The sequence below is a fragment of the Rhinatrema bivittatum genome, chromosome 4 (assembly GCF_901001135.1).
Source record: "Rhinatrema bivittatum chromosome 4, aRhiBiv1.1, whole genome shotgun sequence".
NCBI classification, from domain to species: domain Eukaryota; kingdom Metazoa; phylum Chordata; class Amphibia; order Gymnophiona; family Rhinatrematidae; genus Rhinatrema; species Rhinatrema bivittatum.
Window position 1 is genome coordinate 215,265,035 of NC_042618.1, and position 19,304 is coordinate 215,284,338.

At 48.2% G+C, this 19,304-nt stretch overlaps 1 protein-coding gene across 1 annotated transcript in view; it reads right to left on the bottom strand.

Annotated features, from left to right (window-relative positions):
* STAB2 (stabilin 2) overlaps positions 1–19,304 on the bottom strand; it is a 473,152-nt gene that overhangs the window by 171,662 nt on the left and 282,186 nt on the right. The window contains 2 exon segments of the mRNA XM_029599680.1: positions 3,197–3,316; positions 11,515–11,586. Coding sequence (XP_029455540.1) covers positions 3,197–3,316; positions 11,515–11,586 — 192 coding nt within the window.

The window sequence follows — 19,304 nt, forward strand, 5'->3', positions numbered from 1 at the left end:
TTCACACCCTTCCAACCCCTGCATCATTACTTATTCCAACTTTCTATCCTCTTTAATAATAACTGCCACGCCACCCCCTCTCCTATCCAGTATCCTAAAATCCCCAGGCACAAATATGGTAAAACAGACCCTGATTCCTCCGACAACAAGTTTCTGTAATCAATGCAATATCTATCCCCTCCTGCAAAATTAAATCATGAAGTGAAAGAGCTTTCTTCCCTACAGATCTAGCATTCAGTAGTAAACAAACATCCTCATAAGTATCTCCGTTTACCATCCACCTTTTCCTAATTAACTTTACCAATGATAGATAACGCTGTCTCTTTACCTTATCCGATAAAGACCACATCCATTAATTCCATTCCCCCATACAGTATCAATTTGCATACCAATTACTGGTCATAACCAAATTAAAGCAAACCCTAGAGAGAACTAAAAATTCTGCACAAACCAAAACGTTCTAACAAAGGTGAGCGCTGCTGCGGTGCACTGTTATGCGGCAGCTCAGTGTCTTATAACACCCTCAGATGGTCAGTGTGTCACAGCACGGGGTGGGACCAGCAACCCGGCAGGACACAGTTCATTCACCTTGGGGCTTAGTTCGCCACTAACCACTATCGATCTCCTATGATGGTTGGCTGGTCCCCCACACTCTCCTCAGGCACTGGAAGGCAGAACTAGTCAGTTCTTTATTAACTCGGCACCTGAGCATCTTATAACACCCTCCAGATGGGTGCCATGGTATAGGCACAAACTCACCCGCATAAAGTTATATTTGTTATACAAATTTACACCTTGTTCTACAATGAACCTGGGGGTGAAACTCTACTGTGGAAAAGTTGACCAGACTTCTCTGGGGATTGGGTACAGTTTTCTTCCCTGTACACTGTCAGAACTACTCCAGAATCTGTGACCTCACAGCACCTTCCTAAAGAGTAGCAAATCACCTGGACCAGATTGCATATATCCCAGAGGCTGAAAAAACTGAAAAATGAAATTGTGGACCTGCTATTGGAAATTTATAAACTATCATTAAAATTGTCTATGATACCTGAAGATTGGATGGTTTCCAGTGTAATGCCAATTTTTTTTAAAAGGGATCAAGGGTTGATCCAGGAAATTACAGATCACTGAGTCTGATATCTCTGCTAGGCAAAATGGTAGAAACTATCATAAAAAACAAACTGCTGAACATATAGATAGGCATAGTTTAATGGGACTAAGCCAACATAGATTTAGCCAAAGGAAGTCTTGCCTCACCAATCTGCTACATTTTTTGAATGCATAAATAAATACATAGATAAAGGTGAGACTAGGAAATTAAGTAATCATAGGATAGAAGGCAGTATCCTATTATGGATTGAGACCTGGTTAAAAGATGAAAAACAGAGAGTAGGCTAAATGGTAAATTTTCTCAATGGAGAAAGGTGAATAATGGAGTGCCCCAAGGATCTGTCCTGGGACCATTGCTTTTGAATATATTTATAAATGACCTGGAAATGGGAACAACAAGTGAGGTGATCAAATTTCTCGAAGACACAAAATTATTCAAAGTTGTTAAATCACAAGAAGATTGCGAGAAATGGCAAGAGGCCCTTGCAAAACTGGGAGGCTGGGCATGCAAATGGCAAATTAAATTTAATGTAGACAAGGGCAAAGTGTTGCACTTAGGGAAGTGTAACCTAAATTATAACTATATCATGCAAGTTTCCACATTAGGAGTCATCACTCAGGGAAAGGATCTAGGTGTCATCATTGGAAATAAGTTGAAATCTTCTGCTCAGTGTGCAGCACCAGCCAAGAAAGCAAATAGAAAGCTAAGGATTATAAGGAATGGAATGGAGTATAAAACAGAAAATATCATAATGCCTCTGTATTGCTCCATGGTGCAACCTCATCTTGAGTATTGTGTACAGTTCTGGTCACCAGATCTCAAAAAACGTATAGCAGAATTAGAAAAGGTACAGAGCAGGGTAACCAAAATGATAAAGGGGATGGAAAGACTAAAGATGTTAGGACTCTTCAGCTTGGAGAAGAGATGGCTGTGGGGAGATATGATAGAGGTCTATAATATATTGAATGGAATAGAATGAGTAAATGTTAATTGGTTGTTTACTCTTTTCAAAAAGTCCGAAGTCTAGGGGACACAAAATGAAGTTACTGGGTAATACATTTAAAACTAATAAGAGAAAATTTTTTTTTTACTCAACGCATAATTAAGCTCTGGAATTTGTTGCCAGAGGGGGTGGTGAAAGGTATTAGTGTAGCTGCATTTAGAAAAGCTTTGGACAAGTTCTTGGAGGAAAAGTCCATAAAGCATTATTAAGGTAGAGTTGCAGAAATCCACTGCGGGATAAGCAGCAAGGAATCTATCTACCCCCTTGGGATATTGCCAGGTACTTTGTGACCTGGATTGGCCACTGTTAGAAACAGGATACTGGGCTTGATGGGTCTTTAGTCTGACCCAGTATGGCAAGTCTTATGTACTTATGTTCAATCACATTCATGTTACACAGTTACATAGTAGTTGATATTAAAAAAAAAAAAAAAAAAAAAAGACCAATTGGTCCCTCCAGTTGTTATTCCTGTGCATGCTTCAAGGATATATCCCAGCTGCCAGTCATCTGAGCTTTTGAATAAGGTCTATCGTCTTATAAGCAGTAAATTATGTTATTTGTCTCTCTCAACTTTCTCACCCCTTTCTAAACTCAGCAGCCACCCAATCATCTGTTTTCTTTCCAGCTCTTTAGGGTTTTGAACACAAACACCACAATTATAATCCAACCTAAAATGAGGATTCAAGCAATATAATCTCATTTTGCACATACCTATTGAAGGAAGCATAGATCTCAAAAGCTATTTACAAATACATTAAATTAGTCTAAGAAAAAAAGGATCACCTACAAGTTATTTCTTGACTTTTATCTCAATAGAAACTAAAGTTGAAATGCTAAAATATAAAAGTCAGAATCATGTTAATTGCCCAATATCTGGAGATATCTGAGACATGACATTTTTTTCTCCTCCTGCAAGAGATGTATTTGAGCCGGGGATATTCAGCTCTGCTCTATGGATAATCACTCCAGTGCACCATTTTTAGCATTTCTCTGAGCTTTGCAGCATGGAGACCTATGTAACTAATAATTATATGTCCCAGGAGATCAATATAAGCCTCCTTTAGGAAGCGGGTTTTTACCTGGTTGATGGTGCCTCTGCATTGAATTCCATCTCCGATATAGCCGGGAATGCATGTACAAGTCCGTTCTTCCGGTCCAGTATGATTGCACATAGCATACCTATAACAACCACCATTTCTCTGGGACGATTTAGAACAGTACAGTAATTCTAAGTTATCATGGGCATGCAAGAAATAATAATAATAATTAATATCTATTTGTATAGCACATGACCAGGTTTGATTACATTAAACCAGGCAAAGAATTTAGAAGACAAGAAGGCCAATGCATTAAGCTGTGCTGCGCTTTGCAAAAGCATCAATGCACAAAAAAACTGCCAAATAACATGCAATTTTGTTTGTGAAATTTTGCTTGTGCTATTTGCCCTTTTCTTGCACAGAATTTAACTTTTGCGAAGTGTAATGCAAAATCTATGCAAGTATGTAATGAGCTGTTGCGGTCTCCACCGCTTCCCCTTCTCTTACTCTGAACAGGGCTCACCTCCACTATTGGAAACGCCGCGTTCCGTTATGCCCGGGACCCCTGCAGCTCTGCCGGTTCCTCATGGCGCCCGCCATTGCTTGCCCGTCTCCCTGCTGCCTCGCGCGCGCGTGAGGACGCACACTATGTGTGCACAGCCCCCGGAAGTCTGGCCCCGCCTGTGCTAATGACGCCACGCTCTAAGTCAGATATAACCGGCGTTTGGACGCCTTCTCCTTGCCTTGCAACGAGGTTCACTACTGCCTAGTAGTTCTGAGTTGCGCTTTCATCTGTTCCTCGTTCCTGACTTGACCTTTGGATTGCCTTTGACTTCGCTTCAGCCTGCCGCCTGCCTCCGACCTTGGTCCGTTCCTGACTTCGCTTCAGCTTGCCGCCTGCCTCCGACTTTGGTCCGTTCCTGACTTTGCTTCAGCTTGCCGCCTGCCTCCGACCTTGGCCCGTTCCTGGCTCCGCTTCAGCCTGCTCCGGTGCACAGCCAGCTGCAGGCCCCGTTCCAGTCTTCAGCCTGCTCCGGTACACAGCCAGCTGCAGGCCCCGTTCCAGTCTTCAGCCTGCTCCGGTGCACAGCCAGCTGCAGGCCCCGTTCCAGTCTTCAGCCTGCTCCGGTGCACAGCCAGCTGCAGGCCCCGTTCCAGTCTTCAGCCTGCTCCGGTTCACAGCCAGCTACAGACTCCGTTCCAGTCTACAGCCTGCTCCGGTTCACAGCCAGCTACAGACTCCATTCCAGTCTTCAGCCTGCTCCGGTTCACAGCCAGTGGCAGGCCCCGTTCCAGTCTTCAGCCTGCTCCGGTTCACAGACAGCTACAGACTCCGTTCCAGTCTACAGCCTGCTCCGGTTCACAGCCAGTGGCAGGCCCCGTTCCAGTCTTCAGCCTGCTCCGGTTCACAGCCAGCTACAGACTCCGTTCCAGTCTACAGCCTGCTCCGGTTCACAGCCAGCTACAGACTCCATTCCAGTCTTCAGCCTGCTCCGGTTCCAGCCAGCTACAGACTCCATTCCAGCCTACAGCCGCTCCGGTTCACAGCCAGCTACAGATTCCGTTCCAGGCTACAGCCTGCTCCAGTTCACAGCCTGTCTTCAACTCCTGCCTCACGGTCCAGCTTGCCACAGGTGTTGTTGCTGCCCGCTGTCCTATCATCAGCTGGTCCTCAACCTGCATTGCTGGTCTACAGACTGTTCTCTTTGGACTTTCATTGCTACGCCCTCTGCCCAGGCTTCCTCTGTTTATAGACTCTGAGCGTTCTCCTAAGTCCCAAGGTTCCAGGACCCTACGGGCTCCTCCTGGGGGGTTTCTGGTTTCCGGGTGAACACCGCTAGCCTGTGGCTCCGCCTCCCGGCCTACCCTGCCTCCCTGGGTAGACCGGCCCAAGGGTCCACTATCCTGACTGCAGCACCCAACTGCAACAGTTTGCAAGGCCATGGACTCGGCGGAGTCTCCTAGTCTACAGGCCATTCCGGGGATGGCTCAACGTCTCCAGCAACAACAACACTGCATTGACACTCTCGCTGCCACGGTAGACCAGCTGGTCTCTCGCCTGGAGGCTTCCACTCGACAGTCGCCTCCCGCAGCTGTATCCACTCCAAGTACTCAACTACCCACGCCTACTCGGTACGCTGGGGACAGTAAGACTTGTCGTGGCTTCCTGAACCATTGTCAAGTGCAATTCACGTTGCTGCCATCCCAATTTCCCTCTGAGGCAACCAAGGTAGCTTTTATCTTCTCCTTGCTGGATGGCAAGGCCCTCGACTGGGCTTCACCCTTATGGGAACGTTCCGACCCTCTGCTGCAGAATCTGCAGGACTTTCTCCTTAACTTCCGACTGGCCTTTGATGACCCTGCGCGACGTTCCACCGCGGCCTCGGAGCTCCTACACCTCCGACAAGGGACTCGCCCGGTGTCCGACTATATTATAGACTTCCGAACCCTGGCCATGGAACTCGCTTGGCAGGACGACTGCCTGAAGGGGATCTTCCTTGAGGGCTTAGCGGGTCGAATCAAGGATGAACTGGCAGGAAGAGAGCTCCCGGAGGATTTAAATGACCTAATGGACATTGCGGGTAGAGTGGATTGCCGCCTCCAGCAGCGAGATAGAGAGACTCGCTCAAGCCGCAGAACCTCACCTCACCTGTCTGCCTCGGCCAGACCACCGGCTCCCAGGGTTCCTTCCTCTGCTATACCTACGACTGAACCTATGCAACTGGGCAGGTCTCCACTCACTCCGGAAGAAAAAAGGAGACGGCGTTCTCTGGGCCTCTGCCTATATTGTGGGGGCACAGGACACTTTCTTTCTTCTTGCTCTGAGCGTCCGGGAAACGCTCGTGCCTAGGTTACACTGAGGAGCTACACCTAGGCGCTACTGGATCAGCTCCTCTCTGCACGCTACCAGTAACCCTGAAATACCCAGGCGGAGAAATCCAGATTCGGGCCTTCGTTGATTCCGGAGCCGAAGGGAACTTTATTGTGGCCGATCTGGTGACACAGCTTGCCCTGCCTACACTATAGAAGGTTCCTCCCCTGCGGATCTCCTTGATCCGAGGGACCTTGCTTCCAGGAGTGATCACTTGCTCCACAGCACCAGTGACTCTGCAAACCGGCCTGTTTCACTCAGAAGAGATCTCTCTGCTCGTCTTGGAACGAGCAGTGCATCCGCTAGTGCTGGGACTCCCGTGGTTACGTCAGCATTCTCCAGTAATCCAATGGGATGACTTCCAGCTGGTCCACTGGGGTCCTGCCTGTTTTGAACACTGTCTGCACCGTCCACGTCCGCCTCGGCCTCTGCACCTCTGCTCTTCGCATCTCCTCCCTGAGCCATACCAGGGCTTTCAAGACGTCTTCTCCAAGGAGATGGCAGAGATCCTTCCTCAGCACCGGCCGTTCGATTGTCCCATCGACCTGCTTCCGGGCACCACGCCTCCTCATGGCCGAGTGTACCCTTTGTCATTACCAGAAACAAAAGCGATGTCCCAGTATATCACGGAGAACCTAGCCAAGGGGTTCATCCGCCCGTCTCGCTCTCTGGCGGGCACCGGATTCTTCTTCATGGCCAAGAAGGATGGCTCCTTCTGGCCGTGTATCGATTACCGCGGCCTCAACGCCATTACCAGGCAGGATCGGTACCCTCTCCCGCTCATTCCTGAACTTCTGGATCGCCTCCAAGGTGCTCGCATCTTCACTAAGCTGGATCTCAGAGGGGCCTATAACCTCGTATGCATACGCCCAGGGGACGAGTGGAATGCGGCGTTCAACACCAGGGACGGGCACTACGAGTACCTGGTGATGCCCTTTGGGCTCTGCAACGCCCCCGCCATCTTTCAACACCTCATGAACGAGGTTCTCCCGGAGATGCTTCATTCACACGTCATAGTCTACCTAGACGACGTGCTCATCTTTTCCAAGGATGTGGACTCCCATCACCATCACGTCACGCAGGTTCTCCAGGACCTCCGAGACAACCACTTGTATGCCAAACTGGAGAAGTGTATATTTGAGGCTGAGTCTCTGCCCTTCTTGGGATACATCATCTCCTCTACCGGCTTCCGCATGGACCCAGAGAAAGTAGCGGCCATTACCAGGTGGCCTCAGCCCACGGGACTCAAGGCCCTCCAGCGGTTCCTGGGCTTCGCTAATTTTTATAGACACTTTATCCCGCGTTACTCTCACCGAGTGGCCCCACTCACGGCTCTGACCCGCAAGGGAGCTGACGCTAAGAACTGGCCTGTCGCTGCAGTGGCAGCCTTCTCCGATCTCAAGGAGGCATTTCTCTCCGATGTCTGCCTCCGGCATCCGGATCCCTCCAGACCATTCATCGTGGAGGTCGACGCCTCCAGTATCGCGGTAGGGGCGGTCCTCAGTCAACACTCCGACTCTGGCCAACTCCTTCCCTGCTCTTACTTCTCCAGGAAGTTCTCTCCAGTGGAAAATAATTACTCTATTGGGGACAAGGAACTCTTGGCGATAAAGCTCGCCTTTGAAGAGTGGAGGCAGTGGCTCGAGGGATCACGGCATACCACTACCGTATACATGGATCACAAGAACCTAGAGTTCTTGTCACAAGCTCAACGACTGAACCCCCGTCAAGCCCGCTGGGCCTTGTTCTTCAGCCGTTTTGACTTCATTCTTCAATACCGACCAGCGGCCAAGAATCTCCGAGTGGATGCCCTTTCCCGCATTACGTGCGCCGAGGAGGATCAAGACCCTCCTCAATTTATCTTGGACCCGACTAAAGTCCGCCTGTCTGCAATGACTGTCCTCTCCCAGGACAGAACAGTGCTCCCTCGCCGGGATCCGCTAACTGCCTTGCGCTGGGCTCATGACTCCCTCATCGGAGGACACGCTGGACGCGAGAGGACCTTGGAGCTCGTCAACCGGTTCTACTGGTGGCCCAACATCCGGCGGGATGTCACCTCCTACGTAAATTCATGTCCTACCTGCGCACGCCAGAAGCCCAGTCCCGGGTCTCCTTGTGGCCTTCTACAGCCCTTGCCGATTCCCACCAAACCATGGACCCACATAGCTACGGACTTCGTGGTGGACTTGCCCCCGTCCAGTGGGCATACGGTCATCTGGGTTACCATTGACTGTTTTTCAAAGATGGTGCACCTGGTGCCTCTACCGAAACTGCCTTCAGCACCCGAACTGGCCCGCCTCTTTGCCCAGCATGTCTTTAGACTACATGGTCTTCCTCTAGACATTGTTTCAGACAGGGGTTCCCAGTTCGTAGCCCGCTATTGGAAAGCTCTCTGTAAATGCTTTAAGGTAAAGCTCAGCTTCTCCACAGCCTTCCACCCCCAGAGCAATGGACAAACCGAGAGAATGAATCGGACACTAAAGGCTTACATTTGGGCTTTCATCAATGAGAGACAGGACAATTGGTCCGAACTCTTGCCCTGGGCCGAGTTCGCGTACAACAACCAAGTTCACGCTGCTACCGGCAAATCCCCGTTCCACCTGGTCTACGGGAAACCACTGAGACCTCCACTACCGCTAGAAGCTCCCAGCGCCTCACCAGCCATACAGACAACGGCTCGGCAATTACAGACATTGTGGCACTCTACGCAGAAACACCTTCACCGCTCAGCCGCGTCTGCCAAGCAAGCGGCCGATCGCCACCGACAACCAGCTCCCACCTACCAGCCCGGGGATCGAGTCTGGCTCAGCACAAAAAACATCCACCTCTGGCTCCCATCCCGGAGATTTGCACCCAAGTTCTGTGGGCCATTTCAAGTTGCTGAATGAGTAGGTCTGGTGTCATATCGGTTAAGACTACTGTCATCCCTCCGAATCCACAATGTCTTTCATGCGTCTCTGCTTAAACCGGTGGTTCTCTCTCGGTTTCATCGCATGCCTCCGGTTCCTACAGATACTGCCGTTGACGAGGACCCCACGTATCAAGTGCGAGAGGTCCTGGATGTCCGCTTCCACAACCGTAGGTGGGAATACCTACTGGCATGGGAGGGCTGTGGTGACGAAGATAACACCTGGGAACCCAGCCGCAATATCCTTGACAAGAGCCTTTTGCAGCAGTTCCATCAGGACCATCCAGGGAAACCCGGTCCTCTCAAGAGGGGCTGTGTAAAGGGGAGGTACTGTTGCGGTCTCCACCGCTTCCCCTTCTCTTACTCTGAACAGGGCTCACCTCCACTATTGGAAACGCCGCGTTCCGTATGCCCGGGACCCCTGCAGCTCTGCCGGTTCCTCATGGCGTCCGCCATTGCTTGCCCATCTCCCTGCTGCCTCGCACGCGCGTGAGGACGCACACTATGTGCGCACAGCCCCCGGAAGTCTGGCCCCGCCTGTGCTAACGACGCCACACCCTAAGTCTGATATAACCGGCGTTTGGACGCCTTCTCCTTGCCTTGCAACGAGGTTCACTACTGCCTAGTAGTTCTGAGTTGCGCTTTCATCTGTTCCTCATTCCTGACTTGACCTTTGGATTGCCTTGACTTCGCTTCAGCTTGCCGCCTGCCTCCGACTTTGGTCCGTTCCTGACTTTGCTTCAGCTTGCCGCCTGCCTCCGACCTTGGCCCGTTCCTGGCTCCGCTTCAGCCTGCTCCGGTGCACAGCCAGCTGCAGGCCCCGTTCCAGTCTTCAGCCTGCTCCAGTGCACAGCCAGCTGCAGGCCCCGTTCCTGTCTTCAGCCTGCTCCGGCTCACAGCCAGCTACAGACTCCATTCCAGTCTACAGCCTGCTCCGGTTCACAGCCAGCGGCAGGCCCCGTTCCAGTCTTCAGCCTGCTCCGGTTCACAGCCAGCTACAGACTCCGTTCCAGTCTACAGCCTGCTCCGGTTCACAGCCAGCTACAGACTCCATTCCAGTCTTCAGCCTGCTCCGGTTCCAGCCAGCTACAGACTCCATTCCAGTCTACAGCCGCTCCGGTTCACAGCCAGCTACAGACTCCGTTCCAGGCTACAGCCTGCTCCAGTTCACAGCCTGTCTTCAACTCCTGCCTCACGGTCCAGCTTGCCACAGGTGTTGTTGTTGCCCGCTGTCCTATCATCAGCTGGTCCTCAACCTGCATTGCTGGTCTACAGACTTTGTGTTCTCTTTGGACTTTAATTGCTACGCCCTCTGCCCAGGCTTCCTCTGTTTATAGACTCTGAGCGTTCTCCTAAGTCCCAAGGTTCCAGGACCCTACGGGCTCCTCCTGGGGGGTTTCTGGTTCCCGGGTGAACACCGCTGGCCTGTGGCTCCGCCTCCCGGCCTACCCTGCCTCTCTGGGTAGACTGGCCCAAGGGTCCACTATCCTGACTGCAGCACCCAACTGCAACATGAGCTGCATAATTATGCAAAGCTGTCCATTACCTGTATTCGCATAGCTAAATTTTGTGTGAAAAATTTCACAAAACCAAATTTTTTGCAAAACTTAACTATACCTTGGGGAGGTGCAGTTAAGTTTCTTTGTGATGAACTCTGCGTTTTTACACAAACTTTATCACAAAAGAATGCACTATGAACACGATTTAGATAGCATTTAAATGTTCTGGTAACATGCACATTTTTTCCTGCATTACGAGCCCATTCCTATGGAGCTCACCATGGCTTAGTACATTGGCCCCAAGATATGGAACCGCATTGTTTATAAAGTCTGGCAATATATTATAAGTTTGTGAAAACATAATAGGTCAGATAGATTAGATCAGTGGTTCCCAACCCTGTCCTAGGGACCCCCCCAGCTAGTCAGATTTTCAGGATATCCACAATGAATATGCATGAGAGAAAATTTGCATGCACTGCCTCCATAACATGCACATTTTCTCTCATGCATGCTCATTGTGGATATCCTGAAAACTCAACTGGCTGGGGGGGTCCCAGGACAGGGCTGGGAACCACTGGACTAGATGGTTTCTTTCACAAAAAGCAATCTTACTGAATGTGTGATATGTGTGGTATTCCAGCTAATATTTAAATGCTCATAAAAGGAAGGAAACTCCTCTGTATTGAGAAAACAAATTTTCCAACCTTTTCTTTTTTTAACCTAAATGGTAATTTCCCTTAAAAAAATGCTGACAATGTATGCAGGTTAAATATGTCCATGTATGTTGCCAGCACCACAAGCTATTCAAAATTGTCACCAACATGTTTCTGTTAGGTGATTAGAGGCAAGATCTGGCAGACATTGTCTGTATTAACACACTGTGAAGTTCATTTGATAAGGGTTAAATTGTACAGTAGAATTATTTCCATATGAAAAAGGATTGCAGAATTAGCATATGATGTTATCTATTTGTTGGTGCTACTACAGGCCCATCTTGCTGAAACCTGGCTAAAAATAGAACCATTACTTTGATCCACTTTACTAGGCACATAAATGAACAAATAAGTAACAGGCTACTCACCTGTAAACATGGGTTTATAGAGATGCAACTTTTGCCATATTTCGAGTATCCTCGCAAACAGTTACAAACAGACTACAAGAATGGGAGAAAAGGGTATATTTTAGCATAGAAACAAATGCAAATTTTAATTACTGTGTCTGAAATGAATATAACCATATTTTTATACTGTAGTGGCTATCTTTCCTCGTATAATAGTTTTTTAAAGGATTGTGGTTGCCATGTTAGTCCAGAGAAATAAAGGTCAATAAAGGAGAAATTACTGCTTACTTGATAATGTCCTTTCCTCTAATGAGGTCAGGCCAATCCCCATCAGTGGGTTATGCACCTCTGCCAGCAGATGGAGATGGAACAAAGGTTGAAGTCATGGATATATCAGCCCACTAGTATTCTCTGGAAAATCCAAACTGTGGACAAACTGATTATACTTGAACATTATCATTAGCAATCAACCACTCATGCTTCCAACCCAATGGGAACACTGAGCTCAGCCAAAAGAAGTAACATATTCACTAAATTAAGGGGCAGGAGAAGCCACTTACCAGTTTTCAATGAACAGAAGGAATCACACTCCACAATGTTTGCCCTGAAAAAGCGAACCAAAATTTAAACATCGGTAACCAAGGGTGGGTCGTGGATTGGCCTGCTCTCATTAGAGGAAAGGAAATTATCAGCTAAGTGGTAATTTCTCCTTCCTCTGCATTTAGGAAGGCCAGTCCCCACCAGTGGGATGTACCAAAGATAATCCCAAAAAGGGCGGGAGACTGCCAGTGGTCCAGTCAATACTGCCCGCACAAATGCGGTGTCCTCCCTAGCCTGAACATCCAAGCTGTAATGCTTGGAAAAGATGTGCAAAGATAACCACGTCACTGTTCGGCAAATCTCAACAGATGACAACAGATGAAGTTCCACCCACGAAACTGCCTGAGCCCTCATAGAATGCATTCTAATCTGTTTTGGCAAAGCAACCACAGCAGCTACACAGATGTCCATAATGACTTCTTTAACCTAATGGGCTATCGTTACCTGCATCGCCGGTGCTCCCCGTTTACTGCCACCATGAAGCACAAACAGACGATCAGACTTTAAGACAGATTTAGTCATCTTCAAGTACCGCAGGAAATGTCGCTTGATGTCCAAGCAACGCAAAAGACGATACTCACTTTCATCTCTGTCCCTGTCCAAGGTGGGCAGGGAAATGAAACCACTTTTGGCAAAAATGAAGGCACAGTCCGAAGCTGAACCACTCCCGGAGTCATACACAGAAAAGTCTCACTGCAAGAAAGAACCTACAGCTCGGCGACCTAACATGCCGAACAGATTGCTACCAGAAACACTGTCTTCAATTTAAGCAGCCACAAGAAAAGAGCACGCAGCGGCCAAAAGATTGGACCTGCAAACAATTCCAGGTCCAAATTAAGGTTCCACAGATGCCCTGGAAGCTGCAAAGGGGGGTGAAGATGCTTAACTCCCTTCAAGGAATGGGACACGTTGGGATGGGAAGACGAAAGCCCTCCATTGACTCGCTCCCTATAACAAGCACGAACTGCAACTTGAACTTTCAAGGTTTTAAAGGCCAAGCTCTTATGTAAGCCATCCTGTAAGAATTCCAAAAATAAAGGAATATCTACCTTGAGAGTTTGAGAATCTCGCTCAGAACACCCAGCCTCGAAAACTCTCCAAACCCTAACATAGGCTAGAGAAGTAGAAAATTTCCTGACCTGAAGTAAGGTGTAAATCACAGCAGGAAAATAACCCTGCTTTGACAACTGAGCCCTTTCAATGTCTAAGCCGTAAGACAAAACCAATCCAGATTCTCATGTAGAATGAGAACTTGCCCCAACAGATCATTCCGAGATGGTAGCCTGAGGGGACTGCCCACCTGCAGCCTCTGGATATTGGCATACCACGACGCAAAGCCCAATCTGGAGCCATTAAAAGGTGTTGGTTTGACTTGCAATGTTCTGGGCAATCCTGTCTATCAGAGGCCAGAGTGGGAATGTATACAGCAGGGTACCGCGTGGCCAATCCTGAATGACAGCGTCAATGCCCTGCACTTTTGGGTCCCGCCTATGACTGAAAAAGCATGGAACTTTTGCATTGTTGAAGGTCGTCAACAGGTCTAGGTCTGGTAGGCCCCAGCGGTTCACAAGAAGCTGAAAGGCTTCATCCGCCATCTTCCATTCTCCTGGGTCCAAGTTTCCCCTGCTTAGGAAATCAGTTCTGATATTGTCCTTTCTGGCAATGTGCAAGGCAGATATGCCTAGAAGATGTTGCTCCACCCACATCATAAGTGCATCTATTTCCTCCATCACCTGTTGACTCTTTATTCCACCCTAATGACAGATGTAAGCCACCATTGTCGCATTGACTGACATTATTTGGACCGCCCAAGTCTCTAGACACTCAGAGAACCGCAAGCAAGCTAACTAAACCACCCAAGCTTCAATCTGTTGATGTTCCACTGCTGCTCCTTTGCATTCCAGTGACCTTGTACTATCAACTCCTGAAAGTGAGCCCACCCAACCCAGAAGGCTTGCATCTCTCATAAGTACCAACTAATCTGGCGTCTTCAGGGAAACTCCCTTCCTGAGATGATCCGCCTGTAACCACCAGCGCAACTGAAACTTCACCTTTAATGGTAGGAGCAGCCTGCGACTGCAGACTCCATCAGGAAAGCAACACACGTTGAAGAGGCCCTCGCCCAGGGAACTACTTCCAATGCGGCAGCCATCAACCCCAGGTCCTGTATATAAGACCACTCGGTCAGGCAAATAGTGTTTGTCAGGGTTTGAACTCGAACAATCAACCTTTGGATTTAAGTCTCCAGCAGAAATACTCCCCTGTTTTGTATCGAAGTGAACTCTGAGATATTCCAGAGTCTGAGTCTGCAAATTGCTCTTGACCAGATTCTCCACCCAGCCTAGCTCCTGTAGTAAAAGACTACCTTGCGAGAAGCCGGAGACTCTCTTCTATGCTCTTGTCCCGATAGGGGTGAATAAGAATGCTGTCTTTGCGTAAGACCGCCGCTACCACCACCATGACCTTGGAAAAGGTCCTTGGCACAGTGGCCAGCTCGAAAGGTAAGGCCTGAAACTGGTAATGACGATTCAGAATGGCAAACTGAAGGAACCGTTGATGTTCCTGGTGAATGGGAATATGCAGACATACCTCCATGAGATCCAAAGACGTGAGGTATTCCCTGCTTATACTGCCATTATGACAGAGTGCACTTTTTCCATCCTGAAATGAGTGACTCACAAATAACAACTGACTCCCTTGAGATCCAGTAAGGGTCAAAAGGACCCTTCCTGTTTGGGCATGACAAAATAAATGGAACAGCAGCCTGTATTTTGTTGCGATTCAGGAACGGAAATCACGGTTTTCAGATCCAACAGCCTTTGCAATGTAGCTTCCACTGCTAGCTCTTCTGAGGGGAGTTTCATGGATATATCATAAAGGCATTCAGCTGAATGCGAAGAAATTCTAGCGCATACCGTCCTGAACCACTTCAAGGAGTCATTGATCCGAAGTAATCTGGACCCATCTGTGTTAAAAATGAGATAGGTGCCCACCTATCTCTTGAACCAAAAAGTGAGCCCACAAATCCTCATTGAGAAGATTGAGGGGATCCACTTCCAGAGCCCACATCCTTTCAAGGACTGAGATCTGCTGAAGGGAAAGGATCTTTGGGAAGAAGTTCCCTTATAAGGCCAAAAACGCCAGTAGTCTTGAAAGTGGCCACGTGTCCGAAAAGTCTGGGAAACTTTCTTTTTGTCTTTTTGCAAGCAAGGAACCTAGGTTTCTCCCCATTTATTTATAATTTTCTCCAACTCACTGCTAAACAAAAGCAAATCTATGAAGGGCAGCTTGGTAAGACTGGACTTTGAAATAGTATCTACAGACCAGTTGCATAGCCACAGCTGTCGTCTGACTGCTATAACAGAAGCAACTCTTATGGCCTGGATTGGCCACTGCTGGAAACAGGATGCTGGGCTTGATGGACCCTTGGTCTGACCCAGTATGGCATGTTCTTATGTACTTAACTCCTCTGGCGGCTGTGCAATGCAGGTTATAGCCCGCATCAGCTAAGAAGGCAGCCTCCGGTCCTACCACAGATCCACTATCAAAAGCAGCGCTGCCGGATTCTTGAGAAAGACTCAGGGTAGCACAACAAGAAGCAATTTGCAAGTTCATTGCTACTGCCTCAAAGGCTTTAGGATACCCTCAGTTCTCTTATCCTGAGCATCCTTAAAAACTGCACCTCCCTCTACCAGGATGGTAGTTCATTTCATGACAGAACACACCAAAGCATCCACCTTTGGGAAACACAGCTACTTTCTGGCCTGCAGATACAAGGGGAATAAAACCGCCAAGGCATGCACCCTTTTAAAGGACGCCTCTGGTGCACTCCATTCTAGATCAATCAACTCTTGAATCATATCCAGTATGGGAAAGAAACATGAAACTTTAAGAGCATAAGAAATTGCTATGCTGGGTCAGACCAAGGGTCCATCAAGCCCAGCATCCTGTTTCCAACAGAGGCCAAACCAGGCCACAAGAACCTGGCAATTACCCAAACACTAAGAAGATCCCATGCTACTGATGCAATTAATAGCAGTGGTTATTCCCTAAGTTAACCTAATTAATAGCCGTTAATGGACTTCTCCTCCAAGAGCTTATCCAAATCTTTTTTGAACCCAGCTACACTAACTGCACTAACCACATACTCTGGCAACAAATTCCAGAGCTCTATTGTGCGTTGAGTGAAAAAGAATTTTCTCTGATTAGTCTTAAATGTGCTAATTGCTAACTTCATGGAATGCCCCCTAGTCCTTTTATTAACTGAAAGTATAAATAACCGATTCACATCTACTCATTCAAGACCTCTCATGATCTTAAAGACCTCTATCATATCCCCCCTCAGCCGTCTCTTCTCCAAGCTGAACAGCCCTAACCTCTTCAGCCTTTCCTCATAGGGGAGCTGTTCCATCCCCTTTATAATTTTGGTTGCCCTTCTCTGTACCTTCTCCATCACAACTATATCTTTTTTGAGATGCAGTGACCAGAATTGTACACAGTATTCAAGGTGCAATATAGAGGCATTATGACATTTTCCGTTTTATTAACCATTCCCTTCCTAATAATTCCTAACATTCTGTTTGCTTTTTTGACTGCTGTAGCACACTGAGCCGACGATTTTAAAGTATTATCCACTAGGGATGTGAATCGTGTCCTCGATCGTCTTAACGATCGATTTCGGCTGGGAGGGGGAGGGAATCGTATTGTTGCCGTTTGGGGGGGTAAAATATCGTGAAAAATCGTGAAAAATGTAAAAATCGCAAAACCGGCACATTAAAACCCCCTAAAACCCACCCCCGACCCTTTAAATTAAATCCCCCACCCTCCCGAACCCCCCCCCCAAATGAGTTAAATAACCTGCGGGTCCAGCGGCGGTCCGGAACGGGCTCCTGCTCCTGAATCTTGTCTTCAGCCGGCGCCATTTTCCAAAATGGCGCCGAAAAATGGCGGCGGCCATAGACGAACACGATTGGACGGCAGGAGGTCCTTCCGGACCCCCGCTGGACTTTTGGCAAGTCTCGTGGGGGTCAGGAGGCCCCCCACAAGCTGGCCAAAAGTTCCTGGAGGTCCAGCGGGGGTCAGGGAGCGATTTCCCGCCGCGAATCGTTTTCGTACGGAAAATGGCGCCGGCAGGAGATCGACTGCAGGAGGTCGTTCAGCGAGGGTTCCGGCGCCTCGCTGAACGACCTCCTGCAGTCGATCTCCTGCCGGCGCCATTTTCCGTACGAAAACGATTCGCGGCGGGAAATCGCTCCCTGACCCCCGCTGGACCTCCAGGAACTTTTGGCCAGCTTGTGGGGGGCCTCCTGACCCCCACGAGACTTGCCAAAAGTCCAGCGGGGGTCCAGAAGGACCTCCTGCCGTCTAATCGTGTTCGTCTATGGCCGCCACCATTTTTCGGCGCCATTTTGGAAAATGGCGCCGGCTGAAGACAACAAGATTCAGGAGCAGGAGCCCGTTCCGGACCGCTGCCGTTCCGGACCGCCGCTGGACCCGCAGGTTATTTAACTCATTTGGGGGGGGTTCGGGAGGGTGGGTTTTAGGGGGTTTTAGTGTGCCGGCTCACGATTCTAACGATTTATAACGATAAATCGTTAGAATCTCTATTGTACTGTGTTCCATAACGGTTTAAGACGATATTAAAATTATCGGACGATAATTTTAATCGTCCTAAAACGATTCACATCCCTATTATCCACTATGATGCCTAGATCTTTTTCCTGGGTGGTAGCTCCTAATATGGAACCTAACATTGTGTAACTACAGCAAGGGCTAATTTTCCCTATATGTAACACCTTGCACTTGTCCACATTAAATTTCATCTGCCATTTGGATGCCCAATCTTCCAGTCTTGCAAGATCCTCCTGTAATGAATCACAATCCGCTTGTGATTTAACTACTCTGAATAATTTTGTATCATCTGCAAATTTGATAACCTCACTCGTCGTATTCCTTTCCAGATCATTTATATATATATTAAAAAGCACCGGTCCAAGTACAGATCCCTGAGGCACACCACTGTTTACCCTTTTCCACTGAGAAAATTGACCATTTATTCCTACTCTCTGTTTCCTGTCTTTTAACTAGTTTGTAATCCATGAAAGGACATTGCCTCCTATCCCATGGCTTTTTAGTTTTCTTAGAAGCCTCTCATGAGGGACTTTGTCAAATGCCTTCTGAAAATCCAAATACAGTACATCTACTGGTTCACCTTTATCCACATATTTATTAACCCCTTCAAAAAAATGAAGCAGATTTGTTAGGCAAGACTTCCCTTGGGTAAATCCATGTTGACTGTGTTCCATTAAACCATGTCTTTCTATATGCTCTACGATTTTGATCTTGCGTAGGATGACCAAAATGGGGTCCTTTTTCTGCACTCACAAGGAGTCACTCCCAGTCACTCCAAGGGTCTTAAAAGTCTGAGAGATCAGGGTCAGCAACTCCTCTCTATGAAAAAATGGAGAAGAGTTCTATGTGGCTCCAATTCTGGGGGAATCTCCCTTTGCTCAACAGGAGAGCCATCACCATCATTATTGGTATCATCTTGATCCACCTGCATTTGAACCTTGGAGGCTGTGCTGCATCATGGTGCTTGAACATGGTGGTAGGCACTAGAGAACTCTGAGTGCACAGACCTAAACTAATAGGTATTGTCGACTCAGATGACTGCCCCTGTAGAAATGTTTGAAATCCTGGGAAGAATTCCACCCAAGAAAAGGAGGACAGCTCCATTCTAGGCCCCATAGGCCCGAACCTGATATCCTAAAGCAAGATTCACCTGAAGACTCGGCAGGTGGATCAACTGAAGGAGGAGACATTCGTGTCATGTCACCTTCAGTTCCACTCCCCTCAGACCAAGGAGATGGACCATAATCAGCAAAATCAGAAGGAGGAAAATCCCCACGATTATCCAGGCTGCACTGACACAGTTTGTAGAAAGCTCCGGCTGTATCTCCCCGATATGGCATGCAGCACAAATAGATAAATGCCACCAGTGCCATGGTTGTAATGCGCTCAGAGATAGGAATACGTATGCGCCCAGCTAGACGCACAAAATGTGCATTCAGGTACCTGCAGGTAAAAAGTGTTCCCAAACTGGGTGCTCAAAAAACGTGCGTCCAGGTACACATGTTTACTACACTTGCCCAAACTAGGTGCACAAAACATGCATCTAGATACATTCGTTCGAAAAAGAACACTCAAGCTAG